Source organism: Paramormyrops kingsleyae, chromosome 8 (assembly GCF_048594095.1).
Source record: "Paramormyrops kingsleyae isolate MSU_618 chromosome 8, PKINGS_0.4, whole genome shotgun sequence".
Classification (NCBI taxonomy): Eukaryota; Metazoa; Chordata; class Actinopteri; order Osteoglossiformes; family Mormyridae; genus Paramormyrops; species Paramormyrops kingsleyae.
The window spans coordinates 12979518-12995798 of record NC_132804.1 but is presented as its reverse complement, the minus strand read 5'-3'; the positions used below and the strand labels follow the sequence as shown (position 1 = coordinate 12995798).

Genomic DNA, 16281 nt, shown 5'->3' with positions numbered 1-16281 from the left:
GCTCAAACTCACACCTAAAAGGAAATTTCACTCCATCCAAAAACTGAAATGACCAGTTTCGCTTTAGGCCAAAAACCAAAAAAAAACTGCAGTATGTTTAAAAAAAAAAAATTAAAAATAAAAAATTCATGCAAGGACCTAATTTGTTAATCTGGGCTGTGTGTCAGCTATTACAGACAAGTGTGAAGTTCAGCTGTGTCTCCTATCCTTCAAAATACATCTTCTCCTCCATCATCTGTCACGCACAAGCAGCAGACCAAGCAAAAGGCAGCATTAGTCAAACTGAAAAGCCAAGTCTGGCAACTCTTAAGCGCTAAACCTAAATCTATTAATTATTGCCTGAGTTATACTTGCAACGTCACATGATGAAAATTTCTATGCAAAACAGGTAAAGCAAACAATTAGCACATCAAGCTAGAACATCTGAAATACTGGCATTGCCAGGCATTGGTGCCTGGATACTCACAGGTAGGAGGTGTAGGGACTGAGGCCCAGTGGCACCAGTGTCAGAGCGCGCTCAGAGCAGTCCACCTGCAGCAGAGATCCATCCTCCCTGCACCAGCACACTGGCAGGCAGGGGTGCGACGCAGGGGCCCGTGTTGGAATGGTACCGGGGAGCTGAAGCAGCAGACAGACACAGAGCAGGTCCCTCATTCTTCTATGTTCTCCAGCTGTAAGGAGAACATGATGGAAAGATAAACTGGAAGAGCATGAACTCTGAGAGCTGAAGGTGTGACTGAACAACTGGCAGCGAGAGGAAGAGGAGGAGCAGGAGAATGGCTGAGGTGAGATACCTGGAAAGCCAGATGACCTGGAGAAGCGTAATGGACCTTTTGGTCTCTGTGCCTCTGCTTCGTTATATTTGAGGAGATGATGTATATTTTTCTCTCTCTCTTCTCAGAGTTCCAGCCCTGCTGCCTCTACCCCACTGCTGCAGGCCCGCCTCTGCCCCCCACTCTCCTCCCACCCCCACTTGAATGATACTTACCTAAAGCAGAGAGCAGTGTTGCGCCCGTGTGCCAGAGGAGGCTGGCTTATGATTGGTCAGAGAGGAGCCCCTCTCACCCTAGCTTTTTCAATGGGGCCTAGATGATGACTGCAGGATTACGGGGCTCTCTTTCCATGGGAAACTGAAACCCATGTCCAGCGACTAACTTATGGGCCAACGGCTGCCAAGAAGAGAGCACCCTCCTCGAGTCCTCATTACATCTTCTGGAAAATCCAGTTGTGTTTCATTGGGGATAAAACTAAGAAATAAAAAAGTGCGTTAGCAGAAATGCATGATGTCTTATTCTTTTCTGACACAGGGTAGTAGCTTAATTCTTGCTTCTAATCTGCCGCCGAATAGCCAAACAGACCTTAACTCACCTGTCGCCTGTGCTATTGATGCCGCAGAGATGCTTTTGCAATGACTCACAGTTAACCAAGATTAATGTCAATGATAATACTGCTTATATTCTGTTTGTGTTGTATATTATGTTATTTGCACATGATGTGTATTTATATTCTACTCTTATTGCTCCACAGCTCCACCCCTGGCCAGGCTGGGTAGTGTCTTATTTCTGCAGCAGTTTTTGACTTCTGCCATTGGCTCCTCGTTCCCCATACCAGCAAAGACAGCCAGAAGGCCACAGACAAGAGAGAAGTCGTACATCTAAAATCCTGACGGGTCATCAGTGACCCGAGTACAGCATAAAGTAACCTAAATAAACATTAACAACTTAAAGATACCTCCTTCTTGTCAAGTTAAAAGAAAACCATGCACTATGTCTCAGTAACAAAAATCACATGCAGCTTAGCCAAGTATTTTTAAGAAGTTGGAATTTCTGTTGCCATATTTGGGACATAAAACAACATAAACAGCAATGAAAGCACTTACAGTACAGCACTGTCATGAAAATGAAAATTAAGTGCAATATCAGATTATGAAGTACTGCCTGTAAGACATAAATCTTTCCCTTTTTTTTAAACTAAGGTCTTTTGTACTCCCTACTAAATTGGGGTTAAAATGCCCAGAAAGAAAGATTAGTAACATCGCTCATCTTTTCAGTGCAGTCCTATTCCTAGTTTCAGGTCTGCCATCTGATGGCCATTTTAAGTACTGCAGGTCACACTATTTCCAGTGTTGCATTGTCATGTGACACAGTGCTGACAAGCATCACTAAAATACCCCGACCGGCTTTAATTCAAAGAAAGCTATATGAATGGAATGACAGCCTTAACCGGGCCATCATCACCATGCGTGTCTGTCCCTTTCAAACATTTTTATAAATGACCAAAAATAAATCTGCAATGTCACTTGCAACGTATTTTTTCTACATGAGTATTTTTGTCATTACGATTTATTTTTTATTCAGATGTTTATTTGAGTGCTCTGTTATTTGTGTAATTCCTGCACTGTGATATTATATAACGGACAGATATTTTTTAAAAATCAGGTATCTCAGCTGACCAACACAGACACCATTTATGATGTGTAGACTGAATATTGCGCGTATAAGACAGACACAAGCTGCTCGTTAACCATTTCAGACACCATGGTATCTGTGGAGTCTTTGTACACAAGTGCATAAAAAAGTGTAGCTTGGATAAATAATGGCTGCTTGGAAGCCTGTAATGTACCAGAACGAATGTGTGCAATATATATTCTACACATACATAAATATAGTATATACAGGACACATCTATTTTTTATGATCTATGCTTTTTAGCAAATTTCTACATTTTTTTCACATCCGCGCACACACAGACACACTACGAAGTACAGTGGTACCTCAGAACTCGAACTTAATCCGTTCAGAACTCCGGATCGAATCCTAAAAAGTTCAAGTTCTGATCGAATTTTCCCCATAAGAAATAATGAAAAACCAATTAATTGGTTCCCAGCCCCAAAAAAATTACACCTAAATATGTTTTTTTTGTTTTTAGCATTTAAACACAAAATGAACCGGATAAAACAAGAAGAGCATATACTATACTAAACACATCTAAGCACATTTATCAAAACAGTAATTTGTAAAGTAGAAAATAAATGTATCCAAACAATATGTAAAGTTAAAAAAATGTGTCCTGCCCCGATCGTCCGCTCCTCCCGTGTGCCACACCCCCTCGTTAACCCCGTGTGGAATCCCCGTGTGATCAGCTGTTTCTGGTTGTTGTCATTAGTCCTCTGTATTTAGTCCGCGTTTCAGTTTTTCCCCAGTTCGGTCATTGTATTGTCTGTCTGCGTTTTGCCTGCCTTACCTGTAATTAAACCCCGTATTCCCCAATACCCTGACGTCTGCGCCTTTGTCTCTGTTCCGTCCCCGCTGGGCACAACATTATTATTATAATTAAACGTATTAATGGTTTATTATTAAGATTTAAATAATTAAGAAGAAATCTTTATTTTTAAATGTATTTTATCATATAATAATTACTGTTACTGTCTATCATTGTCTAAATGTATTTTTACTGTCTAAATATATGTATTAAGCTAGTGTAAACATGCACGATGCTATCACAGCAAATGCGAGGCTGAGACTGAAGCATTACCCTTTGTTTCCGCTGAGAAACGTACCGCGTGACTCATTTCCCCACGCATACAAGTTATCTTAGGTTGGTTCACGGTTTGACTTCTGAGATTCAGATCGAGTTCTAGGTAAAAAACTGGTTGGTTTGACTTTTAAGAAATTTGAGTTCTAATGAGTTTGAGAACTGAGGTACCACTGTATATGAATCAAATAATACCAAAGTTATTGTGAATTTGCTAATGCTAATACCTTTGTTCACAACCTTGTTCACAACCTAACTGCACCATGTTTTCAAGAATCACTGCAAAGTTGCCACAGTGGGATCTAGTTACTTAAAAATCCCATGGTACATACCTTGGTATACTGCGGTACTTGTTTCGTCCAAAGATATTTAGGTGAACTGGTGTCTCTGAATCACCTAGTGTGTGTGATTATCTGTGAGTGTGTGTCCTGCAGTGAACCGCGATGCACTGGATGGGCCTTAAGCCCCCCCGCAGCCCTGTACTGAATAGGCAGTTGGAAGATTGAGGATATAATGCAGATTGTAAACCTGGCCCTACACAAAAGATCAGTCCTTTAAGGAATAAAGGTAAATTTTGTACCAACATCTGGAGGCAAACAGCTGCACACAGCATACGGTCTAAATGTCCCTGCATATGTGTGCAAACCTGGAATTACAAATGGACCCCCATTTTAATAGCTTTTCCTCAATATGAGGATGCTGCAATTATTCAGGGGTGCAGAGTGCCACTATATTAAATATAGAAATGTGCAGATTCTGTCTTCCGACAGGGTGCTGGGTAAGGAAATCGGCCCGGTCGCCCTCGGCCCTCTCTGTCGGCAGGTCTGATTACCTGACACCAATGATGAACTTGGACGCTATGGGGCCTCTGCCATAAATGCAAGGCAAGTCAATTTACAGAACGACTTCTCCCATATTCAGGACCTCACTTCGTTTGCCTGACAGGTTCCGCCACCCAGCACTGACTTTCATTAAAGTAACAGAAGCCTTGCCAGCAACTTCAGAGCCTACAGAGAGAAATCAATGTGAATCTTTATTACAAGAATTCTCAGTAAGTCCAGTTTAACTACCTAATTTTCCACTTTGTTCACAAATAATGCTGTTATTTTGCTGTGTATCATTTCCATGTCAGGAACCCAGAGAGAGTGAGTTCATTATTTCAGATTTTATTGTTACCATTTATAAATAAGACAACTTTGGAGTTAGACAGCAGTAAGTCAAATTATGTCCAAGCAGGTTCCACTAATTATAACTGAACTCACAGAGATCGGTCACATCTTTCAAACTCCCTTTGTACTTTTGCAAACTCATCTTTTAGGGACAGCTTTTATCAGGAATCTGTATTCTTCCGCGTTTATAATTACCTTACATCAAAGGTTCGCTCCTGCTGTGGAGTTCTGGGTTGTTTAACAAGTGGCATTATTGTATGAATGCTAAATAAAAACTTATCCATTTTACTTTTACCTGCACCCAAGTCTCAATTATTTCCAAAGTCTTGCTCAGGGACACTATCCAGAACTTGCACCACTGACAGCAGCTCCCTAATCACCATGCCCCCTGCAGGCCGGTGTGTGAGACGCACACCAGGTAGGAACTCTGATTACATGGGCAGAAGTTGACAGCAAAATCACTAGCAGGGAGTGAGTGCAGCTCTGGTTGATGGTCAGCAGGAAGAGGCACGTGTAGAAGTGTATCTGGTGCTCCCAAGGGAAGGAACCTCACATCGCCCACATGGAGCTTATTGGCCTCTATGTCTTCTCCCAAGTCATGAAAGAGGCACCGATTGATCTTTCTCAACCAACCATATCCCAAGATTGGCTGCATGGATTTTTAGAGAACCATCGAAGGACACAGCGCATGAAGGTTGTAGCCCCTGAATTCAGACACAGTCCCAGAGTCAGAGTCCCAGAGTCAGAGTCCCAGAGTCAGAGTCCCAGAGTCAGAGTCCCAGAGTCAGAGTCCCAGAGTCAGAGTCCCAGAGTCAGAGCCCCTGACCCTCCTACCCTTGGTGTTTGGGCAAAGGCAGCTACAAAAGCTCCTTTGAATAACACCCATCAGTTCAAGGAATTGAGTCTACAGCACCAATCGATCTACTGCACCCCTGTCCACAGATGCATTAACCAAAATAAATGCTTCTAGTTAATTATTCATGGTCTAAAACAGTTACCCACCCTTAATAGGCACTTTATAGTGTGTTTTAACAAACTGTGCATTTAATTAACATTTTAAATTTAGCGTCAGAGTCTGTTATATATCTACAGGGCTTCAACGTCCCTACGACGAAATACATTCAAGCAGTGAAACTCATGGACGGAAATCACTGAACAATCACATAGGAGATTCATTGGGGTTACTGTCCACAGGGGAGACATCAGAAGGTTCTTTCAAGAGGATGGGAGCAGATGTATGCCCTCTTTTCCAGGACCTCCTTGGCAATCTTCTTCATGCTGTCATCATTGTTCTCTGGAGCATCTGAAAGACAGACATTGTATTGATGTGCTTCTGGTGTATTGTTGTTACTTGTGCTCATATTTACAAGCAGATTGCATTAATGTCATAAAAATAGCTGTTAATATCACATGCGGGTGTTTTTTAAAAAACTGACAGCAGCAGCTGACGGCTGGCGAGCTCAGGGGTATAAATGTAGCCACGTTCAGCCGAACTCCCCCACCATGAAAACAGCTTCAACAACATCGGCCGCATTACACTTACTCTTCTGAAGCTGAGCCATCAGGAAGTTGTTTTTGAAGTAAGCGTCAGAGCAGAACGTGTTTGCAAGAAGCACCTGAAATGCATGAAGGAAAAACAGTGCAATCGTGCCAGTTTTTTACTAAAAGAGCTTAGGAGGGCAAACCTACAAACGAGTTGGAGAAAATAAGTTACATGGACCGTAAATGACAAATGCTGCAGTGAGCTCAGCTGCAGTTTTAAAACTTTCCCTGCAATGACTCCGGCTTCACCTGCTGTATCAATTCCCTGCCATATCGTCGCAAACTATGAGGAAGTTTCCAGAAGGGAGACCACGATGCATGCTTATTCAATTCCAAACAAGGGGGGGGGCATCACTTGCTAATGATAGCGATACAATATTGTGAATCGTTATACAAAAATACTCATTCTTATTCAAGGTAATTATAGGATCTGCCTAATGCCGAAGTGAGTGAGAGCTGTAGCCCGGTACCTCGTGGTCGTGGTTGCGGAGGCCGATGCTGATGGACCGACTGGCACGTGACAGGACAGCTGTCATGGCGTAGAGGTTAATAAGCACATCTGCTACTCTCTTCAGAACCAGCTGCTCGTCCACAATCGTCTGGAAACAAACGCGACAGATTCTGTAATTTCCCCGCACTTGCAATCTGGAGAGAGTAATTAATCTCGTCACAGGTCTTCCCCTCGATAGCAGACGGCCCTGGGAGATGTGTACCCCCATCTCCTATTCACCAGGGGATGTGATGCCCTAGAAGCGTGACACTTCCTGAAATACTCCATGTCATACCTTACGATGGCCACCTGACTTCTGTACATCTGCAGTTTATATTCAGAATACAAACCACAAACACAATTTAATTGCATATTTAGCTACAATTTATAAGCATTACTGTATAGTATTTACAAAATGCAGTAATTTATCTTTCTTGCACTCATAGTACCACTATCTCCACTGGAAAATACTGTGGTGAACCACAATGACTGCGGTGATTAGTATTCTTACTACTTTACCTTTCATCATTAATATTATCGTTATTTGTTATATCATTATTATTGTTTGTATTCTTAGTCTTATTGTATTCTTCTTCTTATTATTATTATTTTACATTGTGCTCTTTTGCATGTAAGCTACTGGATGCCCAAATTTCCTTAGGGGTCAATAGAATACCCATATATATTCTCTTTACACCCCCCCAAACCTGCTCTTTGTAGAGTAAGCTGTCTGAGAAAGGCAGCCACCTGGTGTGATGTCCAGGGAGCTGGGGGTTAATGGCCTTGCTCAAGGACCCGCAGACATGCCGAGGCTGGGTTCGAACCGGCGACCTTCTGATCACAGACACACAGGCTTAGCCCACTGAGCCACATGCTCTCATTAACAATGTTTTTCAGGCAAATGCCCCCCCCCCGCCCCCCAGCCTGTGTGCTTTTTTGTTTGTTTAGTCTCTGTAAAATCTAGACTTCAGTGTGTCAACATCTCAGTAAGACCATGTCTGGCATCAACAATCACACCAAAACTGAATACTAGCCGCAGTCAGTGACACCCTTGACCCTGTCGGTATATGCTGTATATAATGAGCTGCAGCCACATGATTCGCTGTTTGCATCAGCAAGCAGGTAAACTTAATAAACCGTCCACTGACTGTGTAAGTCTTCAGCTTCTCTCTTACGCTACAATTTCCTTCTTCTGAAATCTTCAACTCGTAAACGGAAAAACTTAATCCATTCGCTCCAAGGGAAAATCACATACCTGAAAAAATTAGTTTTTGATCAAAAAGCTTCAGACGTGAAATAGGTTCATGATCAAAAATACCCAGAACATTTTTACAGATGGTTGTCACCTGTTGAAGTGACAGGATGGTTACAACAGCAGAGGCCCTAGTGAATGTCACTCAAAGTGGGGGGTTGGGGGGAAACAAACCCCTGGCCAGCTGTTGAACTTATGGGCATAACCTGCAGGAACGGAAGGATTCGTAGGTGCTGTTAGGCTACACTAATTGTTGCATTTGTTTGTAAATGAACCATAAACGCAAGTGAAGGTAACACATGTAGCAGAGTGTCATTTCTCTGTGAAAAAGGTACAGAAAATGGATGGATGGATATATACCCTATGCTTACATGAAATCATGAGTTAGTCAAATTAAACCATCCATCCACCCACCCATCCGCACCTTAACCCGCTGAGCCCCACACCAAGGAACATCTACTTTTGAGTTCTCTTCAGAGCACTTACCTTTCCGTATCTGTAAAGCAAGCTTTCAACGGTGGTGCCAAAGTAGTACACGTTCTCTTCAAACTTCTTTGCACTGTCCTGGGGGACGGGGGGGGGACAGGAGGCTGTAATGCTGGGTATGCACAGTGTCAGAGGTCCACAACATGCTGCTTCAGTACAAAGATCTGCAGTTCTACTGCATAAGTCACCACAGGGAGCTTATGGGTAAATTAAGACACAGAGAAAGAGGAGCGTGAGCGTACCGCCAGGCTGGGGTGTACCACGCCGTCATTCCCGGTCAGGCCCAGGTCCACCGTACTGCTCACCGACTCTCGCACCTTCTTCCCCAGCATCTGCAGGACCACACCTACGTTCCCTTTCTTCATCTCCCTGCATGTGTCAGGCAGTAAATCACACTTGAATCAGCCTCTACTCTCCTACCGATGCAAAAAAAGTGCTACAGCGCTCATTTACGATCTGGCAGATTCTCAGTCTTACTTAATCTTCCCGGTCAGTATTTTTCCAGCATACTGCATTCCAGTGAGAGCGATGTACATCCTCAGTATTTCATTGGTTCCCTGACAGGAAGTACATTCCATTAAAAACAATTACTTTTCTGTCACGTTTTTGTATGCCTCTTCAGAAAACCACAAACCATCATGCGTTTTTTATGCAACATTTACGGAACCCCATACCGTTGAGGTTTGGGCTGCACACAAGACAGATGCCCTCTCAAATGGGTCAAATGGGACAACACAGCTTGGCCTCCAACAACCTGACCAATCGTCGGCGGGCATCACTGAGGAGAAATACCTCGAAGATGAGCAGAATCCGGCAGTCCCTGAGGAAGCGCTCGAATGGGTAGTTCTTGACATAGCCCAGGCCCCCGAGCACCTGCAGGGCCTCGCTGACGCATATCCACGCCCCCTCAGAGCTGAACACCTGCACGGAGACACTGATCAATGGCGCCCCCCCTGCAGGCTGCCGCGTCTTCGATCATCTAACACCAGCAAGCAGGATGGGCTCAACCACAGCAGAACAAGAACTGAGCAGAACAACAACTGAGCATTCCTGCGACCTTCAGTCTCACTTTCCACGCTGTGTAGCTTAAAGTATAACAATATCAAATACACAGATCGGGAAAAAATTAAGAGACCACAGCAAAATTTTTAGTTTCACTCATTTCTCAATTTATCGGTGCCTGCATAAATTTTTTATTTTTTTGCCAACTCCAGCCTGGCTTCTTCCTTGATTATGAAACTTCAGTCCTGTTTCTAGAACAGTCCTAGCAGAGCACTTCCCACCTGCATTTAATGATTCTCATTCTTTTTGAAGGTCACTTGAGGTCATCCTCTGATTTACGAGGCACTGCCGGATAAGTTGACGGTCATCTCTGGCTTTAGAAAGTTGCTTCCACCCTCCACCTATCTAGTTTCTGATCATTCCCACGGTCTCCTGCTTCAACTTGTTCTTGTGTTCTGCTGTCTTAGTAACCTTAAGCCTGGAAGCAGCCTGCCTTGCAATGTAGCCTTCTGCCAGCAGAACCAGGATTAAAAAATGCAAATTAAAAAAATATATAAACTGGTCTCTTAATTTTTTCCGGACCTATATGTTGTGTCTGATGGTACTATAGTCCCTATCCAGCTCCGAGCTTTGCCTAGTCAGCTACTCTGACTCAGCACTTTCTGAACTTCGCTCACCTTCACCATGGCCGCTTCCACAGAGCAGTCCGGCATGCCGGGCCGGTCCATCATGCCGGCGGTCAGATAGGCCATGCTCTCCATCACGAAGGCGTTTAGTGCCATGGTGGCAAACTTCTCCTGTTCCAGCACAGGAAGAGGCGGTAGCCTGAGTCACAGCGATCCCAAACACGCAGGGGTACAGTGTGCATGCTCCACACAAAAAGTGCTATTTTTAGTGTAAACAACAGCAGCAATAAAAAGTATAATAATAGTAAAAATAATTAATGTCATACTTGGATCATTCCAAACTCACTGAGGCTCTTGTTGAATTGCTTTCTTGTCCCAGCATACTCTGACGTTAGCTCTAAAAAGCAGTAGAAGTTGTTATACTCCATCCCCCGTTCAGACATGGCAACCCTCCCCCCACCATGTGACCAGCCAACGCACCTATCAGCTTCTTGATCATGCCAGCACAGGCACCGCCCATACTGAACCGTCCACTGTTCAAGATATTCATTGCCACCTGCACAAGGTGAGCACATGCATCATGAAACACAACAGCTGCACAAAACAAAAAACATCAAATGCAGCAGCAGCTCTAACAAACAGGGCACCGCAAAATGTGTGCCTCTATTAAGATCAAAAATAAGAATCTTCAAGACTAAGACTCTCCCTCCTACAGATTGCCTTTTTGGAAAAATCAAGGAGTGGGAGATTACCGGCCATATTTAAAGCTCATGCATCCCGGATTACCTTAAATCCACCACCAACTTCTCCGATTACGTTCTCGATTGGCACCTTGGTGTTATCAAACACCACTTCGCAGGCTAGAAAGAAAAACATCACATACTAGTGATTCACACCAGCCCGGTCTAACCCTTACAGAACAGCACAGAATAACTCTGTCCAGATCGTACAACTTCCTAATAACTAATAATATTTATTGATTTATCTGAAAAGCAGGTTTGAATGCCCCCTTACTGTTGGAGCCCCTGATGCCCAGCTTGTCTTCAGGGGCGCCATTGGTGACCCCCCCAAACTCCCTCTCCACAATGAACGCTGTGATTTTGTTCTTCTTCTGCCCATCTTTGTCAACAACCTCAGTTCGAGCAAAAACTGTGAAAATATCTGCCAGTCCTCCATTAGAAATCCAGATCTGGAGAAAGAGCAGGATAAAAGGCCACGGAAGTTGAAGGGCAAGAACATTTCACGCATTTTAAAACCAGCTGCCTGTACTTACACTAACGACCAAACCAGCAATCTTTATTTTATATGCAAAATGGCACAGTGAACACACAATGTTTCTCAGATTTTACAAAGTGACAGATCAGACATTGAGAGTTTATTCTGGAATTAACAGCAGCAGATGGACTGCAGCCAGAACCCTGCATAGTGTCAGATGAGATATTTTCATTTCCACATGGTTGTCACCAGGCAGTATGGTGGCTCAGTGTGTAGCACTGTGGTCTCACACCTCCAGGGGCTGTAATCCTGCCTGTGTGTGTGTGGGGGGTCATGTATGTATTATATTGGGGGACCAAATGTCTTGCAATTTGATTAAAAAAAACCTGTTATACCCAAAAATCTAGAAAAACAAAAAGTCTTGGATTCTGTTTAGTTACTTATGGTTAAGGTAAGGGCTGGGTAGGGATTAAGGTTTTTATTGTTGGGATTTGGGTTTTTCCCCCATAGAAACAAATGGTCCCCACACTGCCAAACAATGACACAGTCTGTTTTTGTGAACTGTGTGACCCTCTACATCACAGCACTTACAGTTGTATCTACAGAACTCTGCACTGTCAGTTTCATATTTATATCTATGTTTACATACATCTATGTTCATATTTATGTTTCCATTTACACTTTTGCATTTGTATGTCCTATTACATTAACAGAAACCCTGGCCTCATTGTGCAATATCTTGCAGTGCAATATTTCAGCTGTTATACAGATTACAACAATATACATTCTAATTATATACAAAAGCACAGAAATATACTTCCACATCTCATATTAATAACATATTCATAGCTTCTCCCCCTTCTGTTAACATTTGTCACGTGTGAATGCATGTAACATGCGTGTGTGAGAAGTCTGACTGATCTCTGTGTGCTGTGCAGCTTGCGTGTGTGCAATCTGTTTCCCTGCAATGCAATGATCTGCATTTGAGTAGCATCTCCAAATTTCCCCACGCTGAGCAACTTTGAGCAGGTGTGCACCCTGCAACGGACTGCCTGTTGTCCCATACTCTCCCTTCCACCCACGACCCCGTCCTGGATCAGCAAACAGACGGCCATCACCTTGGATCCATTGATCAGGAAATGCTTCCCATCCTCAGTCAGTGTAGCTCGTGTCTGGATGGATGCAGCATCACTACCACTGAAACACGAGTGAGGAACAAGTAGTGAGTTACACCACAGCTTTCACCTTGGAAGGGTGGAAGCACAGGAGCGGGTCACTGGCTGTCTTTCTGATCGGTGCCTTGCTAAAGGCATCCCAAGCAGAGACGTGTGGGTCAGGCTGGGAGGTAAATGGCGGGGGAAGAGGAGCTGCAGTGTGTCACTTAAGGGTGCAGGAGGTGCCTGTACCTCCCCGGCTCCGTCAGACAGAAAGCTGCCACATGTTGCCCTGCTGCCAACTTCGGCAGGTACTTCGCCTTCTGCTGCTCATTCCCAGCAATCAGGATCCCCTTATAAAGAAAGAAGTGCCTTCAGTTCTTAACCCCTGGTATCACTGGAGTTTTGGAAAATGCACGTAAGGATCATGTAACCTTTATTTCATGCTTATCACAAGCAATCCCTGCACAACAGTGTCAAAGATGGTATAATGGTTAAGTCTGATAGAAACTGGTAATTTACACTGCTGCAGTGGTGAACTACGAAGGTCCTTTTATGTTTATGATGAGTATAAATCAGGGCTCTCCTGAGGAGCTACTGTCCAGCAGGTTTTCCATCCTACCTGGTTTCTGATGAGACACAGCTGTTCTCAGGTAAATACCAGGAACAGACGTGGCTCATCCGAAGCCAGACAGGATAGAAAACTTACTGGGTGGCTGCTCTCCAGGACTGGAGTTGGAGACCCCTGGCATAAACACGCCGGCTATCAGAACACTTACCTTTAGGCCGATAGCTTGATGAGCGGCCAGAGTGACAGCGATGGAGCCATCCAAAGATATAATCTCACCCAGACGGGCATACATGGTATTTGATAAGCCAAGTCCACCTAGAAACACACAAGTATCAATTATTATGTGTAGGAAGCTCTCAAGATGCTTTATAGCAATGAAATAAATGTATGGGCAAGGATAACCAGGTTAATGCTGACTCATGACAGTAACATGTCCGCACCATATTCCTCGGGCACCTGCATCCCAAAGAGCCCCAACTCCTTCAGCCCATTCAGGGTTTCCGACGGAATCTTGGCTTCATGATCGATCCGCTTTGAGTCAACTGAAAGAGAACAAGCTCTTCAAACACCAGTAAGAGTAACCTGAAAGCAAATATTGATCTGACCACCAGAATTCAAAAGTCATGGTCATTAAATGAGTTTAGATACTGAAGAAATCACTTTCAAATAAATAAATTAATTTAAACAGTTAGACAGGGTGAACCTAGTCAAGCATTCCCTTAGTTTTAGCTTACCATCCTCGTTAAAGAACTTCTCCACAGGACCCACAAATTGTTTGATCTCCTCAAGCTCTTCTTTATCAATTTCTGGATAAGGAAAAACTTCTGCCTACACAAGAATGTGTAGATGGCATTTGATATACATTACAATTGCGTTGTCAACTGTAGATATTACAAACTTCTCTAAATTGATTATGTATTATAGTTTAATTACCGCAACCCTCAATGACAGTTATGCACAGAAATGCCATAAATAGTAAGACTTGAACTGTGAAACTTAGGGCACCGCACTTGAAAATCTAAGTGTCAGATAAAAGTGTAAAACACTTCAATTTAAATATTACCTTTACTGCATTAAAACAATACCCAAAATAATATCAATATCACTATCCAAAAATAAAGGATAAAATGCAAAGTGGCTAAACTTACCTTGTTTACTTTGCCAAGAAACAAGTCTTTAGCATAGACAAGATTGCGTGCGTAAGTCCTAAATGACCGCTGCGACTGAATTGTAGTGACACTCCTAAACTGTCCGATTAGGGGTGTCAGTAAATTTTTACATCTTACTGATTTGGAAAAAAGAACAAGCCTATTTAAACTCATTGCAAACAAATCACAACAACGCCTATCGTTCAATTGTTTCCGCTGGTAGAGAAGGTTTCCTTAATCTTTCACCCACTTTCGTCGCACATTGATGACGTTTCAGCGCGTTTCTAATTCCGGTCTTTGGCCACACGGTGGTGCTCAACTTCAACTGAGTCTGACAGCATATAGACTTCACAAGTGACAAAGTGAAATCCTAACTATGCTGTCATATGGGTGTATCGCTAACTAAGGTCAGTTCACTTCTATACTGTAAAATGGAGCTTATCTCTTTGGATTGCATACGAATAGGAATGCAGAGAATGTGCACAGAGCTGATACCAGATGCGGTTTGCCGCGGGCATTCTCTTCACGTGTGAAGCTGTCAAACTAAGATCATAACTACCGATACGTATCATGTTATTTGAAATAGTCATCTTTCTCCTTTCACTGCTGAGTCTGGTGTGCGTCATTGGTGCTTATTGGTTGTAGAAGAATCTAGTCCAGTCTACCTTTGTAGCCAATTTAAACCACACACACTCTGTTGTGCTTTGCGTGTGTGTGTGTCTATATATATATATATACTGTATAAAAAGCACGATTCTCTTTTGTCATGCTCTCCGCGTCCCACCTTCCAGCATAAAGGACGTTGCCTTGCTCTCACGGGGAATGACGCAGCAGCTGAGCCGGTCGAGGTATATTTAGCACAAATTCTTCAAGAGACCAGACAGGAACAAAAGCGGAAGCATCGCCATTAAACCCGTTTCTCTCTGTTTATTTACAGAAATAGGAAGTCGAGCTGCTTGTAGCATTTTCCACAAGTGCTGTGCAACAGCGACAAAGAATGACTGGGCCAATAGCACTATAAGCCAAAAATACGATCTGGTGACTCGTTAATTTAGCAGACATATTGACACTAGAAGAAGAAGAAAAAGTGTGAAGTAAAGTTGCCTGCAAATATTCTGTTTGACGCTCTAGTTTAATTTGTTGTTATTCACGTGTTCAGTGTTTCAAAAATTGTACCATCTAACCTCAGGCAGTCCTGGTTTTTTCAGGGCAGTTTTCCAGCATGATACCTTGTCTGCGCACACAAAACACAAACGCATTTGTCTAATTAGATTTCACCTGCCTAAACATAATGTAAGGCAGTTCAGTAGGGTCTGTGATGGATTCACAGTGACCTAGCTCACATCGGCATCTGAAAAATATTGCCTGATAGGTGAGACACTAATTTAATTATGGAGAGGAATAATTTAAGATTGAAAGAAATGAACTGATATTTAACCTTTTAATGTCACCAGAAAGAGATACTGAAATCAGAAGTCACAGTCAGAGGCTAACCCTGCCAATGCTGTTCAGTCACATCACTGCAGTCACAGGTTTAGACGCAGCACACAGAAATGACCATAATGACCTTGACCTCGACATTTAACATTATAACAAACATCCTATGGCCATTATTTGGTCACTGAACTCAAGAAGACTTAAGAGAAGGTAAATTGCAATAAATACATAAATCGACAAGTACAAACATAAGAACATAAGAACTATACAAACAAGAGGAGGCCATTCGGCCCATCGAGCTCGCTTGGGGAGAACTTATAACTAATAGCTCAGAGTTGTTAAAATCTTATCTAGCTCTGATTTAAAGGAACCCAAGGATTCGGCTTGCACTACGTTATCAGGAAGACTATTCCATACTCTGACTACACGCTGTGTAAAGAAGTGCTTCCTTAAATCCAGTTTGAAATGTTCTCCCGCTAATTTCCACCTATGGCCTACCTTAATTTATGGTGACAGAATGTGCTTATTTGATGCTTTTTACATTCAGTTTGAAATCACTGTACACATAAAATGAATGTTTTAGTTTTTTCCCTTTGAATTAAAACAGTAAAAATTGCAGCAGTGGTAGCGAGTGATTTCTATGGAGAATACAAGG

General features: G+C 42.9%; 2 protein-coding genes and 1 long non-coding RNA gene across 5 annotated transcripts in view; 1 reads left to right on the top strand and 2 right to left on the bottom strand.

Moving 5' to 3' along the window:
• The window catches only part of LOC111856942 (leucine-rich repeat-containing G-protein coupled receptor 6-like), a 31485-nt gene extending 28164 nt beyond the window's left edge, over positions 1-3321 (bottom strand). Inside the window, exons 1-2 of one of the 3 annotated variants that reach the window (XM_072715268.1) lie at positions 989-3321; positions 467-671 (exon numbers count right to left, since the gene is read on the bottom strand). In XM_072715268.1, the coding sequence (XP_072571369.1) occupies positions 467-654 (188 nt within the window). In that variant the 5' untranslated portion in view covers positions 655-671; positions 989-3321. Of the gene's footprint in view, positions 1-466; positions 921-988 lie in introns of those variants that run through there. The other 2 variants (XM_072715267.1, XM_072715266.1) reach the window with 2 other exon arrangements.
• Positions 3322-4684: 1363 nt separating this feature from the next.
• Positions 4685-14470, bottom strand: acad9 (acyl-CoA dehydrogenase family, member 9). Its single transcript, XM_023837500.2, has 18 exons — positions 14190-14470; positions 13776-13869; positions 13482-13583; positions 13250-13356; positions 12723-12823; positions 12435-12513; positions 11116-11290; positions 10888-10961; positions 10582-10657; positions 10428-10498; positions 10153-10272; positions 9266-9394; positions 8951-9030; positions 8716-8842; positions 8474-8551; positions 6716-6844; positions 6247-6319; positions 4685-6006 (listed from the first exon to the last, which is right to left on the bottom strand). Exons 1-18 carry the CDS (start codon positions 14361-14363, stop codon positions 5906-5908), a joined length of 1890 nt encoding a protein of 629 aa, XP_023693268.2. The 5' UTR covers positions 14364-14470; the 3' UTR covers positions 4685-5905.
• An 11-nt stretch (positions 14471-14481) lies between these two features.
• On the top strand, positions 14482-16242 carry LOC111857044 (uncharacterized). Its single transcript, XR_002841284.2, has 3 exons — positions 14482-14596; positions 14981-15037; positions 15127-16242. It is a non-coding gene; the product is annotated as an uncharacterized lncRNA (long non-coding RNA).
• The last annotated feature ends 39 nt before the right edge of the window (positions 16243-16281 follow it).